The 18,385-nt window shown below is 39.9% G+C and overlaps 1 protein-coding gene and 1 long non-coding RNA gene across 4 annotated transcripts; one reads left to right on the top strand and one right to left on the bottom strand.

The window, feature by feature from the left end:
- The first annotated feature begins 2,756 nt into the window (after positions 1-2,756).
- On the top strand, positions 2,757-17,846 carry LOC148160416 (NLR family CARD domain-containing protein 3-like). Of its 3 annotated transcripts, XM_088010799.1 has the most exons (10): positions 2,757-3,049; positions 5,909-6,055; positions 6,830-6,949; positions 8,143-8,221; positions 8,327-8,528; positions 9,356-11,111; positions 12,888-13,067; positions 14,030-14,203; positions 14,727-14,879; positions 15,397-17,846. In XM_088010799.1, the coding sequence occupies exons 2-10, from the start codon at positions 5,928-5,930 to the stop codon at positions 15,410-15,412; spliced, it is 2,808 nt and encodes a 935-aa protein (XP_087866925.1). In that variant the 5' UTR covers positions 2,757-3,049; positions 5,909-5,927; the 3' UTR covers positions 15,413-17,846. The 3 variants fall into 3 exon arrangements, with proteins under 3 accessions (XP_087866925.1, XP_087866922.1, XP_087866931.1); XM_088010796.1 differs by lacking the exon at positions 2,757-3,049 and having other exon boundaries at positions 5,763-6,055; XM_088010805.1 differs by lacking the exons at positions 2,757-3,049; positions 6,830-6,949 and having other exon boundaries at positions 5,764-6,055.
- On the bottom strand, positions 2,843-3,524 carry LOC148160417 (uncharacterized). The gene is made up of 2 exons (XR_015764844.1): positions 3,304-3,524; positions 2,843-3,203 (listed from the first exon to the last, which is right to left on the bottom strand). It is a non-coding gene; the product is annotated as an uncharacterized LOC148160417 (long non-coding RNA).
- Positions 17,847-18,385: the final 539 nt, after the last annotated feature.

Below are 18,385 nucleotides of genomic sequence, written 5' to 3'. Positions count from 1 at the left end.
TATATAATCAGTGGGGATGGAATAAAATTTGACGTGTGATTAATAGTAAATATTACATATTTACTAATAATCAAAAGGAGGGAAAAGTGGTGGAAAATTACTACAAGTTAACATCTGCTGATCATATTATATGAAATGCTTGTGAGCTCTCATTAAAAGAGCTATTTGGGTCACATGTAGAAGGCTGGGAGTCGTTTTCTACAGCTGCATCAGAACCAGACTGTGTCGCCCATGTTTTGAATTCTTTTCCCTTGGTATAAAACTCATATGTTGTCTCTGCCTGGCAGAGCTTTTCACCGAGATCTGCTTCATGATTGGTTGTCCTACCAGCTCTGAGTTGTGCACAATTCATAAATAAACCTGATTGAGTAATTTTACCCGAACAGTGCTTGTCCCCCCTCCCCACAACAATGGGTACAGACAAATACAGATCACCGCAACTCTTTTTTTGCGCATTAATACGTTGCATGACAGACTTTATTCATTGCAGCGCAGCCGCAATGTGTCCACCGAACTGCGCAGGTCACTGTGCACCTGAAATGACAGGATATGATTCACGTACACTGATATTACACAGCTTCAGTGTCGCTGCCAACATCTATTTAGCAAAGTTTTGTAATAACGAGTACGGTGATATTTTAAAGTATAGGCACAAAAAAAGTCCACAAGACAACGTATTGTGTCCTGATTAACCACCAATCAATAATTTGTATAACGACATTGCCAGGTGCGGAGCTATGGAGGGGGCTGGGGGTGCGGCTGCCCCCAGGCCCGGGATGCGGTTTCAAGTCGCTTATAGACAGAGAAAGTGGGTCCACGCCTGTTGAGAAAGGACTATTTAATGTTAAAGTCCCTCAATGGAATATATATCAGTCCCATTGACCGTTTCACTCACGGTTTTGCCGAAGTGCTTCCTGGGTAAAAATCAAACGAAAAAACGCTTCTGTGATAATTTGGTCACTTTGTCTTTTTTTGTCAAGTTAGTGTTTGTAAAAACAAAAATGCAAATATTCTAACAGTTTATAAAATGTATATTTATATTACCAAAAAAAATTACATACAATCTTAACTAAAGGGGCTATAAATAGAAATATATAAAATTATAAAGAATACATTGAAATACTGTAGGTAATAAGGCCTGTTCGTAATCTGCACCTGATTGGCTCAGCTGGTCATTGGTGACGTGATCCTCGGATACTCAAACCCCGAATCACACGTCACAGATTGACGTCAATGACCGCCTGAGAGTCATTGAATGTAGGCCTTCATCGATCATTTGGTCACTAATCATTTTCTTTGTCTTGCAGGTAAATACTTGTAAAAAAAAAAAAAAAAAAAAGCCATTAAACATAGGTTATCCTTTCTTAATGGTCGAGCATCACAATGCAGGATAAAAAGAGAATCTTTAGTCCAGGTCTTTATTTAAAGGCCTGCATGAAAAGGAGGATGTGTGGACTGTCATTGGCTCAGAGTCCAATCAGAGGCTGGTTTTAAACGGGCTGGTCTCAAGTACAACAAACAGCTGGCTTCCCTAAAGCTAACACACTGCGCTCCCCACAACAACCGGACACTTTTCTAGCTCTTCTTCCTCCCATCGCCTACATGTTGCTCTCTGCTGCCCCCTAGGGAAGAGAGGGGGCACCAGCTACACAACACTGCACACTTTAATTAATATTTTAAAATGTATTAATATGCACTGATGCGCTCGTGGATCCAACAGTAAAACAAAATAAGAAAGCGTAAAATATTCTTGCAAGACTAAGTTGCTGGGGTTTTAAAGAACCTTTATAATAATCGGGAGATTGAATAATTTTTAATATTATGTTAATGATAATTATTGGTAAGTTACTAAATAATATTTTTAAATGTGCAAATAACATTACAACATTATTAAGTAATATTTATATTATATACTGAGACAAATTTAAAGACAAATAAGACACTTCCGGTTTGTGTTTTTCAAAACAATCAGTATGATGTCTATGGTGATAAGAAACTACAGCTATGCCATTAAGCTAGAGAATTTACACATCACTTCCACTTCTTTTGAATACTTTCACATTAAGAGCTATGGAAATGAGTTCATATCCTCTGTTAGATTTATATTAAATAATGCATTTTACTTTTCTTGTTTCCACCCTTAAACTTTTATTTAGAAGCTTGAAATTAAATTCTGCCGAGGTTTTCCACCACCACCGTATAACTTTCCTGTTCCTAGTCATTTAAAACAGATTAAAGTATTTAAATAATATTAGCAGTTGCACCATGATATTGTTGTACATGTAATACATTTATTCACAGATGAATTCAGTTATGCAACAGATTGCAGTTAAATAAGTAATATTAACTAGTCACATTTTAAACTTTAATTTTTATATTAAGTTTTTTTCCCATTAGGAAAAAAAATGCATTGAGCAGCATTTTCATCCTGCTCAATGCTCTGATCTCAGCAGGTTAGATTTAATTACGCATTTTTATAGTTTATATATTTTTTCAGGCTTGATTCTTAAAGTTACAGACATCCTCTTTTTGTGAGGATTTTTAACTAAGTAAGTTTAATTTTCTTTTCCAATTATTAACCCTGCAGTGGCTCTTTAAAAACATTAATTTAAGCTGATTTTATTTGACCTGGTAAAGGTGTAAATGAGAACAAATGAAGTTAAACAAATTACCTGGTTAGTATGTAGCGGAATATCTGTAGTTACAATAGTTGACCACCAGAGGGCAGTGAGCGCTCATAATCAACAATCAAAAACCTGTTAAACTCGTTTGTTCTGCTGGTTTTCTGCAGAACAAAAAGCTGCTCAGCTCCAAATCTTCTTCAATAACAGCAAAACAGAAATACCGAAAGTTTTCTATCTTTATTCTAGTTTTATTTCACTTTGTAAACTGAAACTGAAGAATCAAACTTTGATTCTGGACGCAGAAGAAAACACAAGTCACGTGACTTTCTGTGAAAAAGAAACTGAAACTAACTTTGATATTTTTCTTCAAGTCAGCCTCCATTTTGAGCGGAGTGTGGAAATAACATGTTGACTTGTTAACAGAGGTAAGTGTTGCCGCTCCGGGTCCCTCCGAGTCTCTCTCGGCTCTCTGGAGCCTTTCTGACCGATAAACCCTCCGAGGCTTCCCGGGGCCTCGGCCACCTCGGTCTGGGTCCCTCGTCTCTCATAGGGTGTGGTCCCCCACAGCAGTGCTCTGATCTGGAAAGGAATTAGATTCAATGAAATGTTTTATTGTGAGACGTTGCTGCTTATAAAGTGATTCTAAGTGAGGATACATTATGAGAGAAATAACACAAACCATAAACACACAGCTCAGTAACAGTGTTGTAGTACTCGAGATCGGTCTTGGTCTCTAGACCATTTTTTGATGGCATTTGGTCTCGGGCGCTGAGGACTCGGCATTTTATTGCAAGATCAGTCGAGACCGCAACTGTGAAAATATCACTAAGCGTACAGCATACTGTCCAGTTTCTTTGTTAACATCTTTGTTTTCCGTGGATGCCAAACGCACCGACTAAAATCCAGGTAATAACGTGTTTCTGTTACTCCCCCTCCCCACCCTTCACTCGCAACGCGGCGCTCCAGGACATGCGCAGTGGTTTCCTCTGAGTGGCAGAAGATGTCTGTCTAATCGTCAGTAATATAATAGCGCTGCATAAATCATAAGAAATCCAATGGGCACTGCTAACTCAGCAGCGCTTCATTTTCACAGCCAGTGGGGAAAACGTCTAACTTTTTTCGTCACTTAGAAAAGTAGCTCAAAGAAAGGTAAGCTCCGTTGACGTGATGTTAGCGAAGCTAGCTGTATAGAGACACTAAGCATTTGTGATGGAAAAAAAAGTCACTCACTGCACTTAATTATTGTGCGGAGGTGTTGACTGACTTGTCCCAGATATGGGACAACGCTATGTCCAAAAGTCTGCAATATAATGATGTGATATTCAGGAACAGTCCGGTTCTTCTGAACGGCTCTTTACTTAGAAAATAGCACTGGAGGGTCACTGAGAGCCATTCTTTGTTCTTGTAATGCTTTGGGTACACTGCAGTAGCTATCATTATTTAATCATATGCATTGATATTTTTGTAATTGACAAATAAGTAAAACACAAGAATGAAAAAGCATGCACATTGCTCTATGATCGTTTTTGTTCAAAGTGGCAGCTGTCATGTCTGCCATGGTGTCAGACTACCTGGCCTCATGTAGCGGGAGAGAGGGTGAAAACAGTCACAGTGAGCACCTTGTGCTTGGTTACTTCTTTGTTGCTCCCTGGTCAGTGTTCATAGTTGAGCGTTATTTACCGTCAGAGCATTGCCTCAATTGCTATGTTTAAAGGTGCAGACAGTGATGGTTTCTGACATGACTAATATGGGCGTTATTTTTTTAGGGATGGCACGAGACCACAGCGGATTGTAGCACTTCACTTTAATATTGGTAAAATTTATTAAGTATTTAATATCTAGGTGTTTTTATGGGAATATGGATCTTTCAGATCAATTTGAGAAGCAATTTTGATAATATTTCAAATTTTATCGTGTCATTTAGCGCAGGCCGCTGTTCTTGGTCTTGACTCGGTCTCGACTTCCCTCGGTCTTGGTCTCGACTTGGTCTCGGACCCTAAAAGTCTTGGTCTTGTCTTGGTCTCGGGTTAGGTGGTCTTGACCACAACACAGCTCAGTAACTGCAGAGTTAACCTGGTGAATGATCAACTCTATGATACAACTTTTAAAAACTCACTTAAAACCCATTTATTTCTCTGGGTTTTAACCCTGAGTGAGCTATAGGGTTAAAACCCTTGTCTCCACCTTGTATGTCGAAATGGGGTCCAATCGACCCCACACACGTAAAACCTGGATCATTTTCCATAGACCTCTACGTTTGCCTCAGTCCTGCACCCACAAGGGTTAATGCTGCACTGCTACTTGTATTTCTGATGTTTGATTTCTATTTTTCTTATATTTTATCATTTGTTTTCATTTTCCTGCAACCCTTTGGTCAGCTGCTGTTTTATTTTAAGTGCTTTAGAGATAAAGTGGTCCACCATGACAGCTGCATCTAAATCTGATCTGTTTGAGTGGAGTGTGCAGCAACGACCTTCTCAAATCTAACCTAAATGAACTAAACTAAAAAAGTTAGCCTCATGTAACTTTTTTACATCAGTGTTCTTGTTGTAGGGACTCTCTGTGAATCTTTTTAACCTAAAAATCAGAACAAAAACAGTTTTACACCAGTTTCTTTGCTTGTTGAAGTCAGCAGAAAGTGAAACGCATCACTCCGTCCCTCATCAGTCTGGGTTCATCACAAACTGATGTTTCTCTTGTCTGGATCAGAACCGGCTTTAACCAGTCCACAGATTTCCTCTCTTCCTCTTCACTGACTTTGGTCTTTTTTAATTTTTACCTCTTGTTGCTCCTTGTAGCAGAAAGAATCGGGCCTCGCTGAGTGTTTGGGGGCTTCATCCCCTCATTGAAGCAGCTGATTACCCATGATTCCTTGCAGTGGGTCCAGCTGGTACCTCAGCTGGATGCTGTGGTCCCTGAAAGCAGCTTTAGCTGAGAGGAAATCCTGCTGAGCTGCTCACATGACCACAGAGGCTGACATGTTGCTGAGATCCCAGCTGGACCCGGTTCTGTCTGGAGGAGAGCTGTGGACCCGACCTGAGCTGCTGCTCCCTCAGAACCTTCTGCACACTGACTCCCTCCATACGGAGCTACAATAGAGTCATGATGTGTTCAGGTCCACTGTGGGAGCTCAACAAGTTCACTAGTTCATAGGAAATGTTCACTTGTTCATTCATCTGATTCACTCTGATCCTCTGAACTCCTGATGGGAACCAGCTTTCTGCTTCACAGGACACTTACTGGACCTGGACCACTGGTCTGACTGGTTCTGGTTTCTTTCTCAGGCTGACTGAAGTCCAGAAGATGGAAGATCTGGATCTAAAGAAGGACAGAGCAAAACCTCCAGGACCCATCAGTCCGTCTGTCAGGAGTGACCGGTCCAGACATGATCCTCCAGACTTCAGTACTGAACCTGGACCCTCAGACAGAAAGTAAGAAACCAGTTTCTATCTGGTTCATGTGAATCTATAGAGATAAAATATAGATGATATTAACTTGTTGATCTTCAGTGTTTGATCAAAAGTAACTTAAATTTCTTCCATATTAATTAAAGTTAAACATGAAGGATGTTGGTCAGTAAATCAGTTTGAATGAAAAATGATGAAAATGAAACAAAAACCAGCAACAATGTGAGGAGCAACGACTCAGATTGTCTCTGAACTGGATGTTGCAGCAACTAGTTGACTCTTTACTCTGTAGTAACTTTTCCATCACTAGTCTCTCGTCTCAATCACGTCACTAAACTGATTTTTACAAGAAGATGAACCAGGTGAGTTTGTCAAAGTTTAAATTGTATAAACTTCCAGAAAACTGTACAAGAGTCGAAACACTGAATTTCTTTAACTCCAGACTAAAAACCATCTGATTTTAGTGGCTTTGATTATAAATGAAACAGAGACCAACATATTTGATGGTTATGATTTTGGTGATGCTCTCATCAAATATAATGTCTGTTCAGTTGTTGAATGCCTGGTGTTTTCTTTATAGCTTTCTGTCTTTATTATGCAAAGCGCCTTGAACTGCCTTGCTGCTGAAATGAACTGAACTAATAAAGTTGAATGAAGGTTCAGTTTGACCAACAGATCAGTCTGAATGTTTCACTCTGGAGCTTCAGACCTGCAGCAGTTTGTGTTCAGAGCTTCTTCTCTGGTTTTTATCTCAGTTTCTCACTGATTGATCTGAATAACAACATGTTTGTGTTTCAGACGTCAGAACCACAGAGGGAGAGCAGAACCTCCAGGATCCAGCTGTCCCTCCATGAGGAGTGACCGGTCCAAAGGAGGCAATCCAAACTTCAGAACTGAACCTGGACCATCAGAACCAGAGTAAGAAACCAGTTTCTAACTGGTTCATGTGACTCTGCAGAGCAGGACTGGTTCTAGGCATGGATACACGAGGAGACAGGCAGAAAGTAATGGAGGCTTTATTATGCGTCCATTTTCTGCTCCATGATATTTATTAACATTGATGACTAGTGATTGATTCATGGGATAAACTTTGTCCAACTCCACAACAAAACTCAACCCTAAAACCTTGAAATGAAAATGTTTCTTCATAAACTTTTTATTTTCTTGTTAAATCCAAGATTTAACCAACAACATAACATTTATCTACTTGGATTGTGATCATGCAGTTTTGCATCTTAAGCTGATTTGAACCTAAATGAAGATAAAAACACATTTCTTTCAAACAGTAATAACAGACAGACTAAAGCAGAAGGTTTTTAAACTCAAAGCTTCAAAAGTCTTTCTTCCTGCTCCTGTTTTCTACTGTCTCTTTGCTTCAGTGCTCAGTGAGACATCAGGCAGGATGAATGATCTTAAAGATTCACTGAATGTTGGCTGTGGTTGGTTACCCAGCATTGGCTCAGGTGATGCACAGCAGCTTTATTACAGGAGACACACCTGATGGAGAACCAACACAGAAAATGAGAAGGGAGAGGGCAGGTCAGACATTTTCTGTTTCATTTGGAAAAGGGAGGGGCAGCAATTTGACTCAAAATAGGGATTTTGTTTGAAGTTGAAAAAGAGGAAAAGGATAAAGAAGGAAGATATGTAATGATTGTAGGACGAATCGGAGAAATGACAATTTGAGTAATAAATGTATATGAGGAGAAGGACAGTTTCCTGAAACAAATAGTCAGAATAATAACTGATGATGGAAAAGGAATGAAACTGATGGGGGGAGACTTTAATTCGGTTTAAAATAATATATTAGTTAGATACTCTTCTGATTATGGGCCACAGACAACGACATCCAGAATGCTAAATAATATTACTAAAGAGCTGGTCTGATTGATGCTTGGAGAAATATCAACCCCAAGAAGAGAGACGACACATTTTACTCAGATCCACACAAAAGCTACTCTGGAATAGATTATCTATACAAATCTGAGCCACATATACATAAGGTATTAAAATGTAACATAGAAAATAGAACTAGAAGTGGCCATGCAGCTATAATGTTGTCTCTGTGTGGACAGACAGATTCTGGTTCATTTGTCCTGGTTCCTCCACAGAGAGGATCTGCAGAGCTCAGAGGTTCCCACTGATCCGTCTGTCCAGCAGCACCAAACACAGCTGGACTCCATATTTATGGTCTGTACATCGGTTCTGTTCAGTCTGTAGACCAGAGGACTGTCAGTCTGTCCAACATGGACCTGATGTTCAGATCTAGTCTGATATCTTCTCATTCTGTTCCAGCGGCTGGAGGAAAACATTGTCACATTCGTGAAGAACGAGCTGAAGAAGATCCAAAAGGTTCTGAGTCCAGATGACCCAGAATGCTCAGAGGGTCAGAGTGAGGATGAGGAGGTGATGAGGAGCAGAGAGGCGGTGATGAAGATCACCCTGAACTTCCTGAGGAAGATGAAGCAGGAGGAGCTGGCTGACCGTCTGCAGAGCAGTAAGAGGATTTCTACAACAATTCTGCTGTTATGTTGAATAATTAAAACATGATTACATGAGAAAATGAATTCAACTGAAATCAAACAAGAGAAACGAACAAACACAGAAAATCTTCATCAAACAGTCACATGAGCTCAATGACGTTCTGGATTCAGCAGCTTTTTTATTTAAACATCACCTGTGGTGACTGATGTGCTGCTCATGAAATATAAACTTTGGGAACTTTATATTTACCGTAAAATACTGTAAAAAACAAACATGGCAGCAATGCACAAGATAAAAACCCATTTTAGTTTTAATTCCTGCACCCAGTGCATAAAAATGTTCCATTCAGCTGCAGATGAAGAACCTTCAGAAACACACAGACAGCTACCAAATTCACCCTTGATGCAGCAGCGCCAACATTGAGGGCCAGTAAATGATAAACTGCTGCTGATCTGCATGACATGAACTCTCCGACTGTCTACCGTCCATCTACATGCATCCAGACAGAAGAGGTGGCTAGAAGGTCTCCTTGTTGAACTGAGCTGCAGGCATTTGATGCAGATCAAGTTCAAAAAGTTCTTGCCAAGGTTTTTATACAGTTTTTCCTGTTTATCCCTAAACAACCAACTATCAAAGTGTCTCTGAATCCTTCTGCTTAGGGCAGAACCTGGATTTCTACTGGAAGTCGGTTTGTAAAGAGTAAACAGGACAGTGGAGAGAACAGTTCCCTGGCTTGACCCAGTGCTGCGTAATATTGTGTCCCAGTTTGCTGTTTTCATTGGTCACTCTCCCCAGCTACAGTGGCCTGTCCAGACCTTACAGTGTGTTGTCTCCATGCAGGGACTGGAGCTGGAAAATGTCAACGGAAACTCAAGTTAAACTTGAAGAAGAAGTTCCAGAGTCTCTCTGAAGGCGTCGCTGAACCTGGAAATCAAACCTTTCTGAACCAGATCTACACAGAGCTCCACATCACAGAGGGGTTAACTAGAGAGGTCAACCAGGAACATGAGGTCAGACGGATTGAAACAGCATCCAGGAAACAAGAAACAATCAGGAGAGAAGACATCTTTAAACCTGGAAGTGATCAACCAATCAGAACAGTGATGACCATGGGAGTGGCTGGCATTGGGAAAACACTGTTAACACAGAAGTTCACTCTGGACTGGGCTGAGGGCAGAACCAACCAGAACATCCAGTTCATATTTCCATTGACTTTCAGAGAGCTGAATGTACTGAAAGAAGAAAAGTTCAGCTTGGTGGAACTGATTCATCACTTCTTTGAAGATATTAAAGACGCAGGAATCCGCAGCTTTAAAAAGTTCCAGGTTCTGTTCATCTTTGACGGTCTGGATGAGAGTCGACTTCCTCTGGACTTTGATGATAATCTGATCCTGACTGATGCTACAGAGTCCAGCTCAGTGGATGTTCTGCTGACAAACCTCATCAGGGGGAAACTGCTTCCCTCTGCTCTCCTCTGGATAACCACACGACCTGCAGCAGCCAATCAGATCCCTGCTGAGTGCGTTGGCATGGTAACAGAGGTCAGAGGGTTCACTGACCCCCAGAAGGAGGAGTACTTCAGGAAGAGATTCAGAGGTGATGAAGAGAAGGCCAGCAGGATCATCTCCCACATCAGGAAATCAAAAAGTCTCCACATCATGTGTCACATCCCAGTTTTCTGCTGGATCACTGCTAAAGTTCTGGAGGATGTGATGAAGACCAGAGAGGGAGGAGAGCTGCCCAAGACCCTGACTGAGATGTACATAGAGTTCCTGCTGGTTCAGCTCAAAATCAAGGAGGAAAAGTATGATGGACGACGAAAGACAAAAAATATCTGGAGTCCAGAGAACAGGAAGCTGATTGAGTCTCTAGGAAGACTGGCTCTAGATCAGCTGCTGGAGGGAAACCTGGTCTTCTATGACAAAGATCTTGATAAATGTGGCATCAACATCGAAGATGCTGCGTTGTTCTCAGGAGTTTTCACTGAGATGTTTAAAACGGAGAGAGGAACGCGCAACATCTCCGTCTACTCCTTTGTTCATCTGAGCATCCAGGAGTTTCTGGCTGCCGTCTACATGCTCCACTGCTTCACCAGCAGGAGGTCAGAGGTCATCAAGACGTTCCTGGGACAAAAATACAACAAAACATCTCTAGATGACTTCATGAAGAAAGTCATGGAGAAATCCCTCAGCAGTAAAAATGGCCACCTGGACCTGTTTGTCCGCTTCCTTCATGGTCTCACTGTGGAGTCCAACCAGAGACTCTTAGAGGATCTGCTGGGTCAGACAGAGAACCGTCCAGAAACCATCCAGAGAATCATCACCAACCTGAAGGAGATGAACACTGATAGAATCTCTCCTGCCAGAAGCATCAACATCTTCTACTGTCTGGTGGAGATGAACGACGTCTCATTTTATCAGGAGATCCAACGGCTGCTGGATTCAGGGAAGCAGCTCTCAGTGACTGACTGTTCAGCTCTGGCCTTCATGCTGCAGATGTCAGAGGTTCTGGATGAGTTGGACCTGGAGAAGTACAACACATCATTAGATGGACGACTGAGACTGGTTCCAGCTGTGAGGAACTGCAGAAAGGCTCGGTGAGTCCAGATGTTTTCATTGTGTGAATGCTGATTCAGCACTATTGTCCTCCTGTTTCTTCTTCTTTCTTCAAGTTGATTCTGGATGTTTTTGGCCTTTAACTACTTCCTTCATCCTCTGGATGATTTCAGCCATTCAAACATCTAAACATTCAGTTCATCCAGGACAGCTGCAGCTTCTGGTTTTTACACATTTTGATCTTTTAAAAATATTTAACTTTTTATCAGTTTTCAGGTTGAAATGAATAGAAAACCCTGAACTCTAGAAAATGTCTATTTCCTCTAAGATCCAATCAGCCAGAGAGACTTTTTAAACTTTAAACTCTCTTCACTCGTTGAGCTGCTGCTCCATAATTCACCTTTTAGGATCTTTGACTGTTTTTATAAAATAATTGTTTAGGTTTGATGGAAAGTTGAACCATTAAAATAAACCGTTGCATTAATTATAAACTTTGTGAACAGTGTTGATGTTCTTCATCCCGTCATCATCCTCTCCTCTTCCTCCTCCACTAGTTTCCTCTGAGTTTGTAACTGAGACCAAAATGTGGTGATTGTTGTCTGGTTCCAGAAAAAGTCCTAGTTTCTGTCAGATCCTCCCAAAGCTCTGAGAACTCTGCTTCCAGAGCTGGAACCATTTTCCTCATCAACTCTTCATCTGCAGCCTTTGTTGAAGCTGTTAGCTGTCCTCCATGAAGACCTGCAGAGACATGAGCTTCAGCTCTTTAGACATCCAGCCTCTTTAGTTCTGGAGAACTTTCACTGCTCCACCATGAAGATGCTGCTGGACCCAAACGCTCCGTCTCCTCCAGGGGTTTTGCTCTTCAGCTCTTTAGGAGTTTAGCAACAATTTCTTCTGACATCCAAACCTTTGTTCCTCTGAGACGGTGGACAGACCACTGCAGAGACACGTGTCCCTCTTCCAGCCAGTTTGTCCCAGTTCCTCTCAGACCAACAGAGGACGGTCCAGACCTGAAGGAGCAGCAGGACCGGTTCTGCTGCTGCTCTGCAGGACGACCAGAACAATCTGCAGCTTTTAGCTGAAGCAGGTTGACGACTGTCCACTTTCTACTTTGTTACAGCATCAAATCCAGCAGATGAACGGAGACACAACTGGGAGCATCATGTGTCTGGTCTGCTCCCAGTTTCCTCTGTGGCAGCATTTAATAATCTGCTGCTGGGAGCCACGTTTCTATAGAATATACTACTATTATTAATGATGAGGAGGATTCTAGATGCTGCAGCAGCAGATATGGGCTAAACAAACCCAGAGATGCCAGAGGTCCACAGCAGGCTGGACTTCCTGCTCTGCTCACTTCATTTATAACTCACTTCCTGCTTGGTGGAAGATCTCAAGGAGCCAAACGGTCTAGTCCAAGTCAGTGTGACTTGTCAGAGCTGTGAGCAGTTCCTCCTCCTCTCCATCATCTCCAGTAGTTTCCTTCATTCAGCTCAGTCAGCCTCTTCATCAGCTGCTGCAGCTCCTTTGAGGCTCTGATGCTGCAGAGAAACTGAACTTTCCTTCACAGATGATAGAAGATCTTCAACATCTGACTGAGCTGAAGGTCTGAGGACATGAAGCCTGGACCAGAACCAGAACCAGAACCTGGACTTTAGTCAGGAGCTGCACAGACTCTCTGTCGGGTCAAACTCAGTAAACTGAAGATCAGATGTTGATCAAATGATGACATCATGATGACATCACTGTTATCATATTTTATCTGTTTATGATCCAGATTGATTTCATTAGAACTGAATTTATTTCTTCTCTCATCTCAGACTTGGTGGCTGTTCGATCCAACAGGCTGAATGTGAAGTTTTGGCTTCAGCTCTGAAGTCCAACCCAGATCTGACTGAACTGGAAATAACTTGGATCATCATAGATGGAGCTGGAGACTCTGATATGAAGAATGTGTCTGAGATCCTGCAGAGTTCAGTCAGTAAAGTGAAGAATCTGAGGTTTGTTTTCTCTATTTATACAATAAAATCATTCATTGATACTTTAATCCTTAGTTTAATTAATAATTTAGTTGTAATATTTAAAAACAATATTTTTAAATGTCAGATTCAAATTTCAAACAATTTTACCTTATAAATAAATGATTTTCTTATTTCAGACTTTGAGATCATTGAACTTTGTTTTTCAGTTTTTAAAATGTTTCTGACTGATGAACAAAATGAGTAAAATAATTCAAATGAAGTTAATTAACGATGGAGATGTTTCAGTTTGGTTGGTAAAGATTCAGATTGTTTTATTTCTGATTCTCATCTTTACATCCAGAATGAAATGTTTTCCTCCAGTCGAGCCACAAACACTGACCAGTTCAAATCATCATTAATGAAACATCTAAGAAGTGACTGATTGTAGAAAAGCAAATCTAGATGAGCTGAATGACAGTGAGGTTTGCAGCAGCAGCAGGTTCCTCACTTTGTCCTGAAGCTGTGGTTCTGTTGGGCCGGGTCAGAGAGGAACCGTCCTCTTCAGTCTGACAGCTGTCAGTCGGTTGGAGCCTCGTCTCTGTGATGAAGCTTCATCAGGTCACGTCTCCTTAGGAAATAATGGCCTCCATTGGCTTTCAGCAGCTTTAAGAAGAACCCAAGGCCATTCATGAATAAACTGAGTGGTTCTGATCCGGTTACCAAGTCGGGTCTCCAGCTGATGATCAGAACCAGCAGAAATAGCTCACCTCATCCAGGCTGCTGCTCAGAGAAAACTTTGAGTTTCTTTGTTGATCAAATGTTCTGGTTCTGCTGGTTTGGACTCTTTAAACCAGTTTGACTGGATCAGATGTTAGAATCAGTTCATCATGTTTCTTTTACATTCAGGGAAATTAATTTTCTACATTTTATTATTTATTTGTTCATATTTCAGTTTTAACTGCATCCTGTTGGCTTCAGCTCATCTTTTATTCTTTATTCAGATTGTTGGGCTGCAGTTTGTCAGAGACCAGCTGGACGTCTCTGTTCTCAGCTCTGAAGTCCAACCCGACCCATCTGACAGAACTGATCCTGAGCAGAACCAACCTGGAAGGTTCTGGACTGAAGGAGCTCTGTGGTTTTCTACAGACTAAAGGCTGCAGACTGAAAACATTGGTGTATGTAATTATATAATTATCAATAATTCAGTGATTAATTATCTATAATTGATCATAAATCAAAGTTCATATCTTCTGTTCTAATAAATATTTTCTGAGTTTGTTCCTGGATCCAGAGTTTAATTTAGTCCCTCTGTGTAACTGAGTTGGACCTGCTGACCTGAGGTCAGGACAGGACAGCATTCGGACCCCCAGTGTGTAGAAATCCCCCTCATGTCAAGCAGGTCAAAGGTCATTCAACCCAGTCTAGAAAAGTGAATTCCTGGAATCTGACAGGAACAAATCAATAATCAATGATTGATGCTTCAACACTTTGATCAGAACCTGGAATGATTTTACTGACTAAAATCCTCCAACACAACATGACCCAGTACCAGGTTCTGGTTCTGGTTCTGAAGTCAGCAGGTCTTTATTGAAGCAGCAGCTTGTTGGCTTTAATATTCATGAGAATCTTTAACTGGTTCTGTTGGACTGGTTCACCTGCATCCTGTTGGCTTCAGCTCATCTTTTATTCTTTATTCAGGTTGATGAGCTGCAGTTTGTCAAAGATCAGCTGTGATTTTCTGGCCTCAGCTCTGAAGTCCAACAGCCTCCATCTGACATTTCTGGACCTGAGAGGAAACAACCTGAAGGATTCAGATGTTCAGCAGCTGAACCGTTTTGTAAAGACTTTACGGTAAGTAAATGTTTGTAGTGAGTCCAGCTGCTGTCAGCATATTGAACTAAACCCAGTTAGCATCAAAGCAAAGCTCCAGTGTTCCCAGTAAAGCTGCAGCTTCTCAGTGGGAGGAGAATGGTTCAGGCTTCCTGATTGGACACAGAGACAGCAATCAACCAATCAGAGGAGCAGCAGCTTGCTGTGTTCCTGTGTTTGTGTTGGTGTGAAGATGAGTGTTGTTGCTGTGTCCATGTCTCCAGGACGTCCAGCTGGACTCCAGCGTCCAGCCGTCCAACATGTCTAGAGACAGTGGTCCTCATTCATCAAACTGTGGCAGCAGCAGATCTGATCTCAGATCTGCTTGTTCTCTCAGTTCAACAGGAAACAAGTGATCAGGTTCATCTTGGTCACAGCTCTGAGATCAGTCTGACTGCAGCCTGGAAACCATCTACTGGATGTGCTGCGTCACTGACTGCTGCTGGAGAGGCTGGAAACACTCACTGATCTGATCTCTCCTTCCTTCTTCCCTCTGCAGGTTCGGATCTCTGTAAAGTAGAGAACGGTCTCTGTGTCCTGCTGATCCTCAGAGGTTGAAGCTGCAGCAGTTTGAGTCTAAAGAGACTCTGACTGGATCCTGATGATGACCTCTGACCTCCAAGATTTTCCTCCCGTTTATTTTCTCATGTCTGTCATTTAGTGTCTGATATTGTTTGTCTCTTTGGATCAATAAAGATCCGATTCAAACTGGGCTCCATTTAGAGGCTTCATGGAGTTTTGATCTGAACTGGATTCAACTGGAAAGTTGATCTTTTTTCTCTCTGATTCATTTTCATCCTGGAACCAGAAATGGTCTGAGATGGAAACATGGGAATCATTTCAGTTCAGCTTTGAATCATAAAGACACTTCAAACCTCTTTTCTCTGCTGCTTCTTCTTCTGTTGACAGGAAAATGTTCCTCAAAGCTCCACAGATAAAAAGATGCTTTACTGGAAACTGCAGAGAAACTTCAGCTCCCATCACAGAAACCAGTTGAACCAGTTTAGAACTGGATGTCCCACAGGAACTCTGATCTTAGAGCAGTTTTCAGGAACATCCAGCATTTATCTGGACATTATTTTAATATTCTGTATATATTGTTATTTTGTTATAGTCATTCTAAAAATCTTTAAATAATGAAGTTTTGCATCATATTCATTGATCCTCAGCTTTAATTTTCCTCAGCCTGTTTTGGTTTTTCCTTTTTTAACTCCATGTTTCATGTTTTGAGTTTTCTAGAGAACTTTAGGACTCGATGTGTCACATCAGGCTCTTTACTGAGATTCACTGATTTATTCAGACCTCAGAGAATCACTGGGATAATGTGCTGATTGGTTCATGTTTTTATATTTCTTCTAACCTAATATGGGTTATTTGGTTAATAAATATTTTAATAATGCTCTTTGTACAAATTTAACAGTGATTCTTGAGAATAGGGACAAAATGGGTTTTAATTTTCCCATATTATTTTTTTATTATTTCTCAACCTTATGTATGGAAATATGACAAATAATGTTTAGAAAATATGAAGATGCTAAGGTACAGGCTCCCAGTTGCGAATTTTTTTTAAAAAATTACATTTTTAATCGACCTGACCCAGAACTTTGTCATCACCATCTGACAAAAATAAATCTAAAATGATTTTTAAAATACCCCATTAGTGATATTTTTACTCAATTTACAGACAAATGCTTCTCAAGAAATAAAATAAATATTATTTAAAACAAAAAACAAGAAAAAGTCCATCTGATGGAGTTGACAGTGCATGACGGAGTTGACACAGAACTGAAGGTGGTGACAAACTAGTGAGTAAAATGAAAAACTTGGTACATGTGAAGTAATGCAATTCATGTAAAATACATTAAAATAAATTAGCTGCACAATTAAGTGAGATTTGACAACAATTTCACTGAAAGAGTCAGAAAAACTCTGACGGAGTTGACGAAATGCCAAACTACCTCAATTTATATGATGTTATTCTGAAGGAGGCCATATTGTAGCTCGTCAGGTCCATGAAATCTTTACAGTTTACCAAAATTAAGCTTTAATTTCACAAAATTTCATCAAAGTTTTGTAAATTGTCAGTTATGGAGTTGACACACCATGGTTGTGACAAACAATTTAGGAATAAAACAGAAGAAAAAACTAAAGAATAACTTAAGCTACCCGGAGCTAACTAGCCCTCCTAGCAAAGGAAGAGAAAAGACAACGTCACGGGGTCCTCAGAAGTTCTGGTGCCCCCCAATAATGCCTGATTTTTTTTTTACATTCTTTTCATTTCTGACGGTGTTGACAAAAACTAAGGACAAATTTCAACGGAGTTGGAAAATATCTAAAAATTATTTTTAATTCAATTTGTCGATACTTTTATAATTATTTATATGACTACTTATACTTAATTGTCATAATATATAATTTTAGTATTTCTTTAATTGTTTTAAACTATAAGAATGTGTTGAGTTCTGCTCCTGGACAAGGGCTTTTACAGGCATCATCCACCGACTACAATCTTTAAAATAAAAAAATATTCAGCAAAAAAAGGAAAAATATACATTGTTGTGCTCACATGACCCAGGTTAGTTTAGTTAGATATTTGAAAAAAATATATTTTGTGTATATTTTATTCAAATTTCATGCTTTATCCATAGGACCTGTTTTGTCCCTATTCTCAAGAATCACTATAACTGCACCTTTTATTTTAATCCTTCATGCTGTCTAGCTTTTTGTATTAGGATCAACAAAGAATTGAAAATATATTTAAGTTTTCATTTTGACTTTGTTTATTTAGGTTTACTAAATAATTTAGGTTTATTTAGTAACAACAGAAACTTCCTGTTCAGTTGATCTGAGCTTTTGAACTGATTTTGTGGTGAACCTTTTCCATGAACTGCTGAGATTCATGATTGGAAGACATTAATGCAATAAAGTCATTAAGTCTCAGTTAATAAATATTGAGGCAATTTATTTTTACAGAACGTGTTGCATCAACCATTTTAAAACCTTTAGCTAACGTCAAATTATTTAAATTGTTAGCTAAAACATTTACCTAAGGTTATATAAATAACGTTAAATTGTTATTTAAACGTTAGCTGAAACCTTTAGCTAATGTTCTCTAAATACCGTCACATTATTATTTAAATTGTTAGCTAAAACTTTTAGCTCAGGTTTTCTAAATACCGTCAAATTTTTATTTAAATATTAGCTGAAACCTTTAGCTAATCTTCTCCAAATAATGCTGAAAGGTTAGGTATTCTCCTGTTACTTCTAACATCTGGTTAGCATTCTCTGAACACTAGCCAAAGTTTACCTAAACATTAGTTGAAACCTTTAGCTAATGTTCTCTAAATACCGTTAAAATGTTATTTCAATTGTTAGCTAAAACCTTTAGCTAATATTCTCTAAATACGTCATATCGTTAATTAAATTGTTAGCTTAAACTTTTAGCTAAGGTTCTCTAAATACGTCAAATTGTTATTTAAATTGTTAGC

This window comes from Poecilia mexicana, unplaced genomic scaffold, assembly GCF_051168715.1.
Source record: "Poecilia mexicana isolate PSO_F unplaced genomic scaffold, ASM5116871v1 scaffold_2, whole genome shotgun sequence".
Classification (NCBI taxonomy): domain Eukaryota; kingdom Metazoa; phylum Chordata; class Actinopteri; order Cyprinodontiformes; family Poeciliidae; genus Poecilia; species Poecilia mexicana.
This window is presented reverse-complemented; position numbering and strand designations above follow the sequence as displayed.

Coding starts and splice junctions, on each gene's coding strand:
- LOC148160416 (XM_088010799.1), top strand. CDS start 5,928: ATGGAAGATCTGGATCTAAAGAAGGACAGAGCAAAACCTCCAGGACCC. Junction 8,529..9,355: donor GGCTGACCGTCTGCAGAGCA/GTAAGAGGATTT, acceptor GTCTCCATGCAG/GGACTGGAGCTGGAAAATGT. Junction 11,112..12,887: donor AGGAACTGCAGAAAGGCTCG/GTGAGTCCAGAT, acceptor CTCTCATCTCAG/ACTTGGTGGCTGTTCGATCC.